At 36.5% G+C, this 16,634-nt stretch overlaps 1 protein-coding gene across 4 annotated transcripts in view; it reads left to right on the top strand.

Annotated features, from left to right (window-relative positions):
• The window catches only part of Gmppb (GDP-mannose pyrophosphorylase B), a 243,518-nt gene extending 233,568 nt beyond the window's left edge, over positions 1 to 9,950 (top strand). For all 4 annotated transcript variants that reach the window (XM_090385375.1, XM_090385372.1, XM_090385373.1 and 1 more), the window contains one exon: positions 9,736 to 9,950. In XM_090385375.1, coding sequence (XP_090241501.1) covers positions 9,736 to 9,867 — 132 coding nt within the window. In that variant the 3' untranslated portion in view covers positions 9,868 to 9,950. The remainder of the gene's footprint in view (positions 1 to 9,735) is intronic.
• Positions 9,951 to 16,634: the final 6,684 nt, after the last annotated feature.

Here is a 16,634-nt window from a genome sequence, read left to right as displayed (position 1 = left end):
TTAACAATTAAAATTAAGAAGATTAATATTTTTGACTAATTGATAATACTATAATAAGCTAACAGATTCGTAATACAGTGCTTCGTATTATGCTATCTAGTTTTACGTTATACGTTACACTATCAGTTCAAGATATATACGTTACGCTATTTCTTATCGACTTCAATATGGTAGCTAGTTCAACAGTATTGACGCAAACACCGGGAGTCGTAACTACCAAAAAAATACTGGTTAAATTCAAAATAAGAAGCTACTAAACCTATTTAATATCTTTGTAAAACACAATGTAGTATATTAATTAACAAAGAATACGGTAAAATTATCAAAATACCTATCCCTTTACAGCAGTCACAAATCCACCGACTGTTCTCTTCCACGGCTAGAGCGCCCTCTAGTTTGCTGGGAAGGCCAGAGATTTAAAAGTGTAAGGATTTTGTATAAGTGTTATGTTGTGTACCATTGTCCATCTGGCCATTTAGTTGCTATACCCCTGCTGGGGCCCAACGCTGCCTACACTTGGCCCCGTAGAGGCAGAACAGGTACCCAGTAGTTTGAAGTTTTTACCCTGACAGGCCCTACCACCTAGTCTCCTGAGATTTCAGTGGCTAGGGCCTTAAAAAAAAAAAAAAAAAAAAAACCATAGGGGAATGCTGAAGTTGGAAAAGCCAAAAACTGGTGCTCGTACTGGAGTATTTCGCTATATTATCTTTACTGAGTCAGGGAGAGAGCAAAGAGTGGGGATAAGAAATAAAGAAGAGAGCAAAGAATGCAGATAAGGACTTCTTCACATATATAAATGTAAAGAAGAGAGGGACAAATCAGATCGGTCCCATATGTAATTGCGAGGGATGTATTAGATACCAAAACTTATGTTGCAGATGAACTCAACTGTTAATTTGCATCATCCATATTTACAGAAGAAAAACCCTTTATGTAAATGATCACATATGGGAATAAAGTGGAAAAATATGTAATTAATGATATTGAAATTTCACATGATTATTTAATGAAAAAACTTCGCGCCTACAGGTGAGTAAGGCTGCTGGGGTAGATGACATATATACCCTATAATCTTAAGGGAGACAGCAAGTGGGTATTGAACCATTAAGGCTAATGATGAGAGCATCACTGGGCTCAGGAATGATTCCGTTGGATTGGAAAACTGCCAATGTATTGCCAATACATAAAGGCTGTTCTAAGATTGAAGTGGGAAATACCGACCAGCCAGTCTAACTTCAGTAGTAGGGATAATCATGGAGGCAATGATCAAAGGTGAAAATCAGGATCATTTAGATAGAAATGGAATTCTGAAGGATAACAGCATGGTTTTGTAAAGGGAAAATCATGTTTAAAAAATCTGGTTAGCTATTTTGACATGGTAATTTTGTGTGCTATATTTAGGGAATAATTTAGACACTGTATTTAGATTTCAGAAAGCATTTGACTCAGTTCTGCATGAGCGGTTACTTTATAAGCTGGAACAGGTTGGAATCACAGGGAAAATCTATCCTTAGATGGATAGTTGAGATAAATGGACCTGCAGAGCGTTTATACTGACCGTACGGCAGGCTCGGGTGATAACAAGGACTATAGTTCTTTGGATGGTATCCAGGGTTCTTCTATTTACAGCAGTTATGGATTTGTGGTACCATATAGTTGAGGCATATGTGATTACAGGGATGAAGATAGTTTTGTAATATTTTCATCATTATACAGAAACTATTTTCAATATAATGACCAAGGAGAAATCAAAAAAAGGTTGCTACATAGAAAAATTTGCTATATGGAAGTTCGTTAAAGAGAGGTCCATCTGTATATCTATAGGTTCTGCTGTGGTTTTACCCACTTGTACTGCCTCTCTCTGTCACCCAAATGCAGTGTCCACACTGCTGAGCTTTATGCAATCATGAATGCCAGTAACATGCCTAGTCAGCAGATAATGATATACACTGATTCTCAGAGTGCAATAAATGCCCACAACATAATTCCTCCATGCATAGAGTGCCAGATGTCCTATTTTCTGAGGACATGTCCTAGTTTTTAGGGCGTTCTCACGGATTTTGCACTTGCATCCTAGTTTTTTATAATTAAAAAAATTATCTCATCATAAAATGAATTTTCATTACATATTCTGTGCATTGCACCTGCAGCCATTACAACACAGTAAATAAAAACCACGTGCTGGTTTCATTAAGTGGAACGTATTATCTCAAAATTACACAAGTGGACTGTATCATCATTTGTCTAATTGAAAATCTTTGGAATTTGTTTCTGGGAAAAAGAAAGATGATAATTGGGAAAACTTATTAGCCTGTAGAAAGTGGGCTAAATATTTTAACCAATGCAAGAGTTCTGAGGTATGTTCTGAGCTTTTAAAAATTTCTCAATAAACATTTTAAATTTTTTCCCACAATGGGAACGTATAGCATGTATTTTCATCATTTAGCAATCATTGAGCAACATTAGAAATAAGATGCAAACAATAGTCCAGATGACATTCCTGGCTTATTTTGGAAAATGACTGTCACTACCTTAAAACCTCTCATACTTCAGATCTCCAACTTCTCTCTCTCAGTCTGGGGAAGTATCCTAAGCACTTTAAGCAGGTTAATATAGTTCCAATTTTCAAAAAAGGTGATAAAAATGATGTAACTGATTACAGACCCATATCCTTGCAAAAGACCCTGGCTAAACTCTTTGACACAGCAGTACACAAACATCTCTTCGAATTCTTCAGGCCTTTCATTGATCAGAATCAACATGGTTTCTGCAGTGGCAAGTCAGTAGTCATAAATTTGCTTCCTTTCTGGCAATACACCTCTCAATACACCTCTGAAGTTCTTGATAACCACCTTCAAATTGATGCAGTCTTCACAGATATATCTAAGGTATTTTATAAAGTGCCACATGAACAACTTCTGGAAAAATTTAAGCTATATGGTAACCATGACCCTTTGCTCTCATGGCTACGGAGCTGTATTACACTTCGTTCCTTGAGCGTTACCATCAATCAAGTGAACTCAGATCATTTTCTACCACTAAGTGAAGTACTTCAAGGCTACCCCTTAGATCTTCTACTTTTCGTTGTTTTTGTAAATGATCTTCCTTCTTTCAACTGCACCTCCAATCTTTAAGTTGCTCCCTATGCAGATGATCTACTCAGCAGTGAAGGAAACTACTGACTCTCAACAGCTTAAATGCACCTTCAATAAATTCTCTCTGTTGCTATCTCTGAATGGCTTGTCTACTAACTCCTCGAAGTGTAAAGTAATCTTTTTGCATCCTGTAGATCTCCACAACTAATACATATGGAGTACACTATTAACTCTTTCTTTGATCATTGAAAGGTGTGACCTAGTTAGCGACTTGGGGGGTTCTCTTCTCCAGCAATGTAAATTTGATGCCCATGTCCTTAAAATCACCAGTAAAGCATTCAAATCACTGGGATTTATCAAACGGAACACCTACAAGTTCAAAAACTACAGATATGCTGTTATCCTTTATAAAACTATTGTTCTGCCAATCCTTGAATTCAGTTCACCCATCTGGTATCCTTACACAAATACTTTAATTAACAAAATTGAAACAGTCCAAAAATTTTTTGTCCATTACCTTATGTTCCGTAATCCTCTATTTTATCACACAGTGTACTATGAATCGCTGTGTGATTACTTTCATCTGATGCCACTTTGCACTAGAAGAGTTATTGCTGACATCATCCTTCTAGCCGAAGTAATCACTGGAACTTATGAAGCATCTAATATCCTTGGCAAAATCAACTTTAGTGCTCCTTCTAGACAAGTCAGGAACTTTACACCGTTTCACCTTGACTCTCTGACCACTGGCTTTATGAAGTTCAGTCCACTGAACAAAACCGGCAAATGACTCTCTTATTGACTTTTTTGATAACTTCCAATCACTGATGAACTCTATCCACAAGATTACATCTTCTCTTGAACTGCAAAGTGACTAGCTCTCATATAATTATTGTAGTTTTTTATTATTATTATTATTTGTTTTACCAGTAACTTAACTTAATGCATACCTCTTTTGTACATATGATTGTAATGTTTGAATCTATATCAATGTGTATCTTATTGTTGGATTATTTATTATTGTTATCAACTCTGTTCATTGTTCAGCTCTCAGATACGCTTTTAATGGTTACTTGTTGTGTACCTTGTTATTAATAAAAAATAATAATAATAAAAAGAATACCGTGAATGATATTTTGTTGGTTACTTATAATTTGAAAATGGACTGTAAAACATTTTATAATTACTTCTTACTGAAAATGATTAGCAGTGACCATAATATGTATTGTAATTTTTTAGTAATAAATATAATTTTTAAAATGCCCTCATTTCATCCTCGTTTTTAAAACTAAAAATTACCTAGTTTTTGACTTCTAGATCTGGTAAGTCTATCACATATTTTTGACACAGTTCACTTTTAATACAAAAAAAAAATTTTGGAAAAACAGTTACATTTTGCTTGATTCCAGAGCAGGCTGGAATTGGAATTTTGGGAAATTAAAAAGCAGCTCAAGCTGTGAGAAATCCCCCTCAATCATTTTTGACTCCTCATTGCCAAGCTGCTCAGTTTGCTTATTTTACCTCTTTCACCTCAGCACTACCCTTTGGAACTTGTTAATGTCATAGGAGACTTGGCTGATATAGTTAATTTGTTTGAATATCTAAAAAATATTCAAGTTTATGATCAGCTTCAGGAGCTGTCATCTTTGGTGTTGGTTCACCATCTTTGGTGTTGGCACAATTTGGCCTGTTGCCCTTGTGCCAGAAATCTCCATATCAACCAATCAATCTTAACTTTCCCATGAGGCGTCTTACCTCCCAAAAGGCAGGAGCAACACTGAGGCGTGTTGCTCTTGCCTTTTGGGAGGTATCTGTAAGAATGGTGCCTTTAGTTCCACAAGACCAATATGATCTTGTTTGAAGACAGTTGAACACTAGCTTTTTTTGGAGGTTGATGGAGATGAATGTTTCCATTGTTTGCTTATATGTTTTGTTTCTGGGACATAAGTGATGTACCCAGCATTCATTCATTATACCAATTTGGTCAAAGACATACTCTCTCTCTCTCTTTCTCTCTTTTTTTAATGAAAATCCGAAACATGAGAGGTATTAGAACCTATAGTACTTAGTACTGTGATTGGGTTGGAGGTTGAGAAGACGAAAGAAGATATTTGTTGACATTAGACTTGAACTTTTGTAGACTGTAATTTTCCGGAAATACGTATGAAGGAAGGTTGTTCCAGAAAACGGCAGTTGAAGGAATAAACAAGGAAGATGAAAAGTTGGTTCTGTAAGTTTGAAGTTGGGCAGTAAATGGATGTTGGCTGGTGGCAGCACGTGTTCGGACTGTTTTGAAAGAGTGAGCAGGAATTATAGAAGCCAACTCAGAACAGTGCCCATGGAAGTATGTGTAGAAAAGGCATGCAGCAGAAACAGTACGTCTATAAGACAGCAAGTGGAGAGACTGTTAGAGATGAGTCATTAATTTACCTAACTGCCCTCTTCTTATTATTATTATTATTATTATTAGCTATATGGTGCAAGGAAGCCTGGGGTTTATGCTGCACCAGCCCAAAAAAAAAAAAAAAATCCCAAGTTATCCTGAGAGAGAGAGAGAGAGAGAGAAGTAGAAGGGAATCACCAAGAAAGAGAAGAATGATGATATCCAGTTCAGGACCCTGGGTGTGCCAAGCCCATACTCACTAGATGTCAGCCCCCCAGGGTTTCTAAATGGAATCTAGAACCCTGAGAGAGGTTTAGGGGGTACCTCCCCCAGATGTGTGAACAATATTCCATGGTAGGGCAAATTTGCGATTTGTACAGAGTGTGAACAGCTGTTTAAAAGAAAAGTAACGCTGAGAGTGAAAGAGAAAATCAAGTTTTTTTAGCAGAGGAAGCAATATTTGTAATGTGCTTGTGCCAAGAGTGATTAGAAGTAAGGTTAATCCCCAAAAGAGATATATCAATTTGCCTAGGAATCAGAGTGTCACCAAAGATAAGTATAGGAGCAGAAGAATCCTTTTTGCGTGATATAAGACAAGACTGAGTTTTAGAAGGTTTTAAATCAACTAAGTTGTCTTTGCCCCACTGGAGAATTACCTGGAGATCGGCATTCACTTTCCATTTCTCAAAATGGGAAGTGGAATGCAATGTGCTATCATCGGCAAAACTATGGATAGGATTTCCAGTCGATGGAAGAAGGTCGGTAATATACAGGAGGAAAAGAGTGGGAAAGAACTGAACCTTGGGGGACACCAATCAGAGAGAAAACTGGACAACCAATTACAAAAAATCAGTTGGCAAGCCATAAGATGAAAGCTTGTTTAGAAGACCTTTATGCCAAACACGATCGAATGCCTTTGAGATGTCAAGAGCAACTGCTTGTATTTCACCAAACTTTTCCATTGAATTTGTCCATAAATGTGGGTAACATAGGTCTGAATATCACCAGTGGATTGGCACTGGCGATTATTGATCAGACGGAAGGTTTCTAGGTAGTTTTAAGAGTGGGCGGTTAATTGATTTCTCCATTAGTTAAGAAATAGTAGAAGTAATTGCACTGGGACAATAATTGGATGGGAGGAATTTGTCACCCTTTTTAGGAACAGACTGGATATGAGCAAATTTCCAAGCAGATGGAAAAACACCTTGGAAATAAGAAAAAAGGCCGCAAAGAACAGGAGTAAGTTCAGGAGCACATGTTTTGAGAACAGATGCAGAAATACCATCAGGATCTGGAGCTTTCTGAGCATCAAGATTTGTCAAAATACTTCTGACATCCTTTTGATGGAAGACCACAGCAGGCATTGAATGGAGCATGTTGGGAATGGTGAGAGCCTTAGCACATTTATTGGAAAACCAAGGTTTAGATAAAGGATGAAATTTTAAAGTGAAGTGTGGAATAAAGGATTCCATTTCTACAAGAATAATTTCACTGACACGTTCTGAGCAAACATTGACATCAGAAGTTTTGAAACAGTGATCCAATCAAGGAAGAGAAGAAAACAAATCTCGCAGGTCATCCCATTTTTCATTCTTGTAATGCCAAACAACACAAGCTCCATGGGGAATAGACAATCACCAAGTTGTGATCTGAGGTGCCTAAAGGACCACTCACTTCAACTGTAGTTAGAAGAGTTGTTTGTGAGAAAAAGATCAAGCGTGTTGGCTGGATGGTTAGGATTGACGGGTATTCTTGTAGGTAAATGAACAACCTGTACAAGGTCATTAGTAATTGCAAAAGCCTCAGCATCTCGACCAATTGGGTCGGTGTGACTAGAAAATGGAAGCCAGGTGGAGCTGTAAACATTAAAATCACCAAGAAAAATTACCTCACTGTTAGGAAAGTTGGACTGAAGAAAGTCAAGTTGCAAAGAGAGGAAGTCAGAGCTCCGAGTGATTAGTGGAGTTGGGAGAACGGTAGAGACAACAGATGAATTTGACAGAAAGAGGTAGAGAGAAGATCGAAAAGAATAGATTCCAAATTATCAAGTCTCTGACAGGGAAGTACCACCTTTGAATCAACCGATAACTGAGATTCTGTCATAAAAAGTACATGGGGTTTGGCAGACTGCAAGTGGAAATGGCATCGTTGAGATTAGAACTGAGACCGCATATATTTGTGAAATGAGTGAGGAATGTTTGGGAGGTTTAGATCTTTTTGCAGATAAGTTTACTCTATTAGTTTGACAATTCATGGTGTATTCAATAGTAAGAAAAGGTGGAGGGGGCATGCTGTATGAAGTAATGAAATTTTTGGATATGTCATACACATGGTAAGAATATACTCAGATCCTTGACATAACATGCCCTTGACAATGCCCCCTGCATACTTGGACTCCCTCCAGTCACTATTTGGCAGAGTAGAGGTAGCAAGATTATACACTAGCTGATCCGGAAGCCTCCTAAAGGGTTACCAATAAGTTCGGTCTGGTGTACTAACTAGCGGCTGGCCTGCAAACACCGTTTTAGAGCTGTACCCTCAAAATGTAGGGAAGATTGGATCTCGCCATGATGTCCATCATACCCTCAAAAGTTATCAGTCATACTGCATGATGGAAGAGATGGGGAAGGGTTGATCGGAACTTAGCTCTGGAAACTAAACATAGGTTCCACCACTTCAAGCCTTCAGTAAACAAAGTGGTGGTATTGTACTGGTTGATGAGAGTCATCTGCCACATAGTATTGCCTGGTAACACAGAGGGCCAGCATTCCTCCATGTGGTGTGGCTGCCACACCTCGACCCCTGCTTACGTTGGTTCACACCTGCGTGGTCACCCAGAGTGTACTTGTGCATGGAGGTTATATGTAGGATTACTAACAGTCCCACCATCATGAAAGTGCAAGCAGAGGATTTGGCTGTTACGGAACGTCCGGACTTTGCCGAAATTGGGTCCCCTTGACTTGAATGTCACCCGAATATCAGTTCCATCAGCGTTTTAGAATCCCAGATAGCAAGTACAGCTTGACTAGCATATCTGAGAGAATGTCTGTGACAACTTCAAGGACCATGTTGGTGTCATTACTCCATGAAATATGACTGCAGTTGTTCACCATTGTTTGTGCAGCCGTTCACCATATTAATGTTGTTCCTACCATTGTGACTCTTTTACAGTAGAGCATTACTTCTTTTGAAATTCTTGATTTTAATATTTTCTTTATTTATTTTTAATGGTTTATATGGATTTCCAGAAACGTTATGACAATTTCAATTGTACTGACGGCTTTCACAAGGAAATAGTGGACAACTGAATTAAAGTTTTTTGTATTGTCGAATTTAATGTGTTTTTTTTTTTTAATACCTTTTTATGTGACATTTCCATTTGACATTAATAAACAATGGTGAAGAGCTGCAGTCTTGTTCCATTGGTTGTTGTAAGCTGCATCCACTGTATATACATAATATCAAAGCCCTGACTCAAATATTTCTATGTTGAGGGTAAATACTCATTGAATGCTCCTCATAATTGAATTACTTACTAGTCTATAGGGAGATTTCATAAAGTGCTGTTATTTTCTCTGTCAGACAATCACCAACAGAAAAACATTATATTGTGCAACAGTGGAAAAAGAGGGAGGAAATTTTACTAGGAAGAAGTAATATAAAATATATTCCACTGGTTGAACCAAAAAAAAAAAAAAGTTCTTCTTACACCTTGGTACATAAAATTTGGATTAATGAAGAATTTACTCAAGCCTCTGGAGATAGAGGGAAATGCATTCTGGTACCTAAGGAAAGTGTTTCCAGATTTTTAAAATAGCATATGTATTATTTTATGATATTTGTAATTGATTATTCATTAAGTTATTAAACTTTCAGTGGAGACATAATAGAGATAGTAATTTTAATTTAGACATAGTAACGTTGGAATCAGCAGATCAATTTCCTTTAGAATCTACAATTTTTGCTCAGGAGGTATCGTCTCTCCCCCTCCCCCACATTGGCAGTGTAATTATCATCATATCTGAAGCCTTGCATCCCACAAAACAAATGAATAACATATAAGACTGCATTTAATGCATTGTTGCTTATTTGCTGATGTACCCAACAAATCCAGCAACTTTTTAGTGATGAGCAAATTATGGCTTGTTGTCAATGGTATTTCCTTATATCGTTTGGCTTGATCAATAGCACTAGTAATCTGCAATTGATATTCACGTACTATTAATCAATTTATTTATTTTATTATTATTTTTTTAGGTACGAATGGAAAACACTTCTGTATTAGGAGAAGATGTCATAGTCAAAGATGAAATATATGTAAATGGAGGAAAAGTGCTTCCACATAAGGCCATATCAGAATCTGTGGCAGAACCACAAGTAATTATGTGATTGGCAAGAATTAGTAAAGAGACCTGAAGTAATTGTGTAATAGATTTGAAAGTTATTATACATATTTTGAATACAGTTTTGGACAGATCGTAAAGTTTTTTAATAAAAGAAAATGAAATTATTGTTAGCCTGCATGTTTTGATATTTTAGGAAAATTAATAGTAATTCAATTAAAATTTAAATACACTTTGCTACATAGAATAGAGATATACACTGGAAATGAATCACGGGGTTAAGATTTTAGGATACCTTACGTTATAATCCTTGTGTTTGGGGATATCTTCAGTTTGAGGTTAATTGCAGTGTTACACCAATTACATAGTACTGCTGACAAGTATGCTTAATTTCTTAAATTAAACAATAAATAAATTTACAAATTGCAGTGATGGGAAACTGCATTGCTAATATAGAACCTGCAATTACTTTAGTATAGGAGTCCTAAAATAAAAATTATTGTTAAAAAGGGCTGATAATTGGAGGAGAAAGTGCCTGGTAATGGGGCATTGGGTGCCCTGGTGGTGACAACTGTATGTGAAGAACATGTCTTGGAAACAGTAAAACTTTAAAACAGAAAAATTGTCATCACCACTTCTCAACTAGCTTTGTAAATCTCTGAATTTTGGGGAAGGAGTGACTATGTTATTTGTGCTGATAGAACTGCTCCCTGATATGGTGTACACTCACTTGAAACTTGAGATATGGTTAAAGATAAAGGGGAAAGCTGAGAAAAATTTTAAATAAATAACTCCATTCCTCTTTTTTGACATGCTTATCAAAAATCAGACAAGTTACTGCAAATTCAAAGATGGGAGAGCATACTTAACTTATTTTCCAACTATGCTATCTCAATAAAAACAGGAATACTCAGAGTTGCTATGCTCATTCTAAGGGCCTTAAGAAATATCAGTCTGTCCTGCCACCTTTTTTTTTTTTTTTTTAAGACACATAGTGCAAGGAAGCCAGAGGGTTTTGCTCCCCTGGCCAAAAAAAAAAAAAAAAATTTGGCAGCAAGACTCAAGTCCTATGGACAGTAAGGGTTAGGGGAAAAACAATAATTATGCCAATAAAATAAATGAAATTTCTAGGTGGTGGATGACTCTCATCAACCAGTACAGTAACACTACTTTGCTTATTGGAGGCTTGAAGTAGTCTCAGAGCAAAGTGCTGGAAAACCCTCTTCCATCATGCAGTATGATTGATGTCTTTTGAGGTCATGATGACATCATGGCAAGATCCAATCCTCCTTACATTTCGAGGGTACAGTTCTAAAACAGTGTTCGCAGGCTGACCGCTAGATATTCCACTGGACTGAACCAATTGGTAACTCTCTAGGAGGATTCCAAATCAGCTAATGCAGTGTGCAACCTTTTTTGTGCCAGGACACACTTGGGAACTTATAATTTGTGTACGGCACACAGAGATAAACTGGAGCAGATTTTGGGGTATCTATAAGGACTTTGTGAAAATATGTATTACATTTGCATTACATTATATGTAATTATGATAAGAAAAGTAAAATATAAATAATATGGAAGATATTAAATATTTAATACTAAATTCATACAAAATTTTGAAATAAAATATTTTCAAATCTTTTTAATGAGAAACTTGAGCTTTCTTCTGTGAACATAACATTTTTATATCAGGTTTTATTTTTGAAATGGCTATGCGTAACTCCTGATCCAGACTTTTTAATGATGATCTCTTTGAATTTTTGATAGTCACCATCGACAAGAAACTTTGTTTGCACAAATAGGTGGTAGCAAATGGAAGAAGAATGTCAACTGCTGTTTCTCTGATTGAAGGAAACTCCTTTCTCGCAATTAATCTAAATTCAGATAACTCGATTTCTTTAATTTGTACTTTGAAGAGTGCGATAATTTCTTAAATATAACAGCGCTTCTTTTTCTTTCATTGATAATGCTGGAATTTCTAGGGATAATGCGAATGGATTGCAAATCCAATCATTTTTTTACATCAAGTATTTCAAAATAGCAATGAAGTTTTTCCTCAGGCAAACACAAATGTTGCTCTTCTTTAGGATTTAAATTATAACACTGATTAAACACCATTGGTGATCTGTTTTTACCCAAATTTTTCCAAATTTGAATTTTTCCTTTGAATCCATAAACTTTGTCTGTACGTGTTAGTATGTTTTCATGTGATCCTTGCAATTTTCGATTTAGCTCATTCAGGTACTCAAAAATATCAGTTAAGTAAGCTAGTTTTTTAAGCCAATTATCCTTCATTAAATCAGAAAATTAAGAATTATTCACAAAAAAATTTTCCTCATAAATTATTCACAAAAACTAAATTTTCCTCCTCATAAACTCTTTATAAAACATTTCCTTTGGACAGCCAACATAGTTCAGTGTGAAATAGCACAGAGTGGTAGTCTGATCCCATTTCTTCACATAAAACTGAAAACAGATGTAACTTTGAATGGCTTGGATTTCATTAAATTCACCATTTTGATAACATCATGTAATGTGGAATTCAGATCCACAGGCAAACTTTTAGATATGAGAGCTTCTCTGTGAATAAAACAATGTATAACCTGAATCGCGGTTTTCGGAATGAACTCTTGATGTAAAACCTCTTACTTTTCCAGTCATTGCAGCTGCACCATCAGTACACAAGTTTAACCAATCTTTCCATAATATCTTATTTGGCTCAAAGTATTCATTTACTACTTTGAATATTTCATCTCCTGTAGTGTGATTTGGCAGTTCTTTGCAGAACAAATAATGTTCTTTCAAACATTTCTCTTCAGTGATTCTAACTAGTGCTATTAAGTGAGCACAGTTACTAACGTCTGTTAGTAACTGTGCTCACAGTTACTAACGATTCGATAATTTTCTGAATTAATTTTGTTTCAGATGTCATCTGATATGACTTCAGTGCATCAACTAAGTGTTATTCAAAAGAGGCACTTTTTCAATTTCCTTTTCTTTTTTGCCCCAAATATATTGTTAACAATTTCATTAGCATTGGCATTAGTAGAGGCATACGATGCAAGAAAGCAAGCTTATGCAGCATCAGCCAAAAAAAAAAAAAATATATATATATATATATATATATTCCGATTTCACCCCTCCGATCGTTCCAAATACCTGTCCAGCTCAGCCTTAAATTTATTTAGGCTATCAACTTCCACAACAAAAGATGGAAGTCTGTTCCACCAATCAACTATGCGCTGGCTAAAGGCAAATTTCTGCACATATATCCTACATCTTTCCTCAATTTGAATTTATGCCCTTTTAGGTGATTATCTGAGCAAGAGGAAAAATCCCATCGGCATTGAGCATGCTCAAACCATTCATGGCTTTATACATCTCTATCAGATCACCTCACCAGTGCCTAGTCTCCAGACACTGTAATTTGCAAAACTTAACTCTTTCTTCGTAAGAGTAAGAGAACAACCCTTTGTTCCATTCACTAACCTTATTATTATTAAATTACAGTTGCTCAGAGCGAAACAGATACAAAAATAGATTTTGACAAGTTTAATAATAGGAAAATATACAAATATTAGATTAGATACATACAAATAAAAGCTTTCGGTTGTTTAGTCAACCTTCCTCAGTTAAACTGACAGTTAAGAATGGAGCATGAGGGCGTGTACTCAGAGGCGGATTAAGGTCGGTTGAGGCCCCGAGCACAGAAGAAAATATTGGGCCCCTTAAAAAAAAAAGAGAGAGAGACAGGGAAATAAAAATACATGTTAACCATTTTTTTTTAAACAAATAAAAAATATTATGTACTATTAATGTTTTATTTCCAATAAAATTTGAATGTAATATATGTATAATATAATTAATAATAGCATAATAATAATCACAAAGTTTTGAACTAGTTGTTGAACATATGTAAAAGTATAATTAATGATAGTATACATATAATAGGAGTAACAATCAGAAATTTGAACAAAAAAATCAGAATTTTACTTGAAATTAAAATTACAAATGTGAAAATATTTAAATAAATTTTTTTCTTGCTTTTCGTTTTGCAAACCTATTAACTATCTCATCACAATCAATAATTTTAACTAAATCGCTCTCTATATATAAAATAGCCATATTATTTAGTCTTTCCTCCGAAATTGAATTTCTTATATAATTTTTTACTCTTTTTAGACAAGAAAATGAGCGTTCCCCTGATGCGTTTGAAATTGGCATGGTTAACAAAATTTTCAAAATAATTTCCACATTTGGAAAAGTTGCTTTCATATCTAATGCTTTTTTGTATATATTATTAATTGATCGCTTGTCTTCTTCATATAGCATTAGCATTAGTAGAGGCATATGATGCAAGAAAGCAAACTTATGCAGCATCAGCCAAAAAAAAAAAAAAAAAAAAAACCCCACTTCCACTTCACCCCTCCGTTCGTTTGAAATCCTGTCCAGCTGAGCCTTAAATTTATTTAGGATATCAACTTCCACGACAAGGGATGGAAGTCTGTTCCACCAACCAACCAACTACCCGCTGGCTAAAGGCAAATTTCCACATGTCTATCCTACATCTGTCTTTCCTCAATTCGAATTTATGCCCTCTTAGGTGCAGTGGGCCGACCGGGCTAGCCGAGTGGGTAAAGTACCTACCCGGCAACCCAAAGGTCGCGGGTTCAATTCCCGCCTCGGGCTTGGATCAAAGTACTGCAAAAACCTTGGGAGGTGCAATATGGCCACAGAAGCCGATGCGCCAACAACTACCAAATAAAAAAAAAAAAAAAAAAAAAAAAAGTGCAGTGGCGGATTTCTGCACAGGCGCATGAGGCGCCGCGCCTGGGGCCTCTTAAATCTAGGGGGCCTCAAATCTCATGTCTCAAAAAAAAAAAAAAATTGTTTCATTTTAGTTACTGAATAAAACTATAATTTAATATGAGAAGTTGGTAAACTCTTATGAGAATATCCCCACATATTATATGAAATATCTATGCAAACTAAGTGAATCTGAAGTAGAATACATATTATCATTAATGCTAGGGTTTATGTATTAATGTTAGATTTTGGAGGGATGGTAGTTGTGTCATTTTTTTCATTTCAGCATTAGTTAAAATATGTATGAATGAATTGCACAATCAAAATGATTAAAATGGCAACACCAAATCTAGAGCGCGTGCTATAGTAAAAACGTGTGCATAGAATGCACACTATAGTGGTACCGAAAATATTTAGAGGAGGGTCTCAAAATTGAATTGCGCCTGGGGCCTGTCAAGTGCTAAATACGCCCCTGCTCAGGTGATTATTCTGATCAAGAGGAAGAATCTCATCAGCATTGAGCATGCTCTAACCATTCAAGGCTTTATATACCTCTATCAGATCACCTTGCTGGTGCTTAGTCTCCAGACACTGTAATTTGCAAAACTTAAGCCTTTCTTCGTAAGATTACCCCATTGTTCCATTCACTAATCTTGTTGCCCTTCTCTGTACTCGTTCCAGCAGCTCTACATCCTTCTTGAAATGAGGCCTCCAGACCTGTATACAGTACTCAAGGTGTGGCCTGACCATTGCCTTATACAAGGGAATAACCACCTCCCTATCCCTGCTAGAAAAATTCCTGTATATCATTGACAAGACACCATGAGCTACTCTTGCATCCCATCTGCACTGCTCAGAAAACTTCATATCTGCCTGCACAATTATCCCCAGGTCCTTTTCATTATCTACCACTGTCAGTGTAGTACCACAGAGTTGATACGTTGCTCTGGAGTTGCTGTTTCCCATGTGTAGTACTTTACATTTGTCAATGTTAAGCTTAATTTGCCACCTCTCAGCCCATCTGCTCAACCCTTCCAGATCCTGTTGCAGCAGCATAGCGGCATTAGTGTCATTAGCAACCCTGCCAACCTTTCTATCATCTGCAAACTTGGATATTAAGCCTGATATACCATCATCAGTATCATTTATAAATACAGAAAATAACAATGGACCCAACACTGAACCCCGAGGGACTCCGCAAATAATAGTAGTCCACGAAGAGCAGTGTCCATTGATTACCACTCTGTCTTCTCCCATTCAACAATCCCTTTATCCATGGCAGCAATTTGCCTCCAATGCCGCACTGCTCCAATTTGTGCAGCGGTCTTCCATGTGCAACAGTATCAAAAGCCTTTCTAAGATCCAAATATATGATATCAAAGTTATTCCCTGCATCCAGTTCTTTTGTGACCACATCATAGTATCCAATCAAATTGGTCAGACAAGACTTCCCTTTAACAAAACCATGCTGTGTCCGAGCTATAACTGAAGTCTTGTCTAGATGATCCTGCAGTGCTTCTTTAACCTGTGCCTCCAATAATTTCCCCGGAACAGAAGTTAAACTAATAGGTCTGTAATTACTTGTGTCGCCTTTTGATCCTCCTTTGTGAATTGGGGTCACATTTATACATCTCCAGTCCATGGGTACCTCCCCTGAGTCCAAGGAAGCTCTCATAATTATGGTTAACAGTTTTCTTACTTCCTTTGCTGCCTCCTTTAATATAACTGGATAGATCCCACCACCCCGGGTGCCTTTTTTACGTTTATCTTCAACAATTTCTCCTCCACTTTCCTCTCAGTTATTACAAAATAAACTAGCTTACTGCCAGAGTTGAATACACCTCTGGCATTCCCCTCGCTGAATAACTCCAAATGTGTGAATGTCGATGAAAATATTCATTTAGTTTGTTAGCCACCTGAGCAGTATCATCAACAGTTGACCCATCGATATCCAGTGGACCAATCTGATTCATCCCTTTCCTTCTAGAGTTTACATAGGTAAAGAAT

The sequence above is a fragment of the Mastigoproctus giganteus genome, chromosome 11 (assembly GCF_048544385.1).
Source record: "Mastigoproctus giganteus isolate SK-2022 chromosome 11, ASM4854438v1, whole genome shotgun sequence".
Classification (NCBI taxonomy): Eukaryota; Metazoa; Arthropoda; class Arachnida; order Uropygi; family Thelyphonidae; genus Mastigoproctus; species Mastigoproctus giganteus.
Note: the sequence above shows the minus strand (reverse complement) of the source record. Positions and strands in the feature narration are given on the sequence as shown.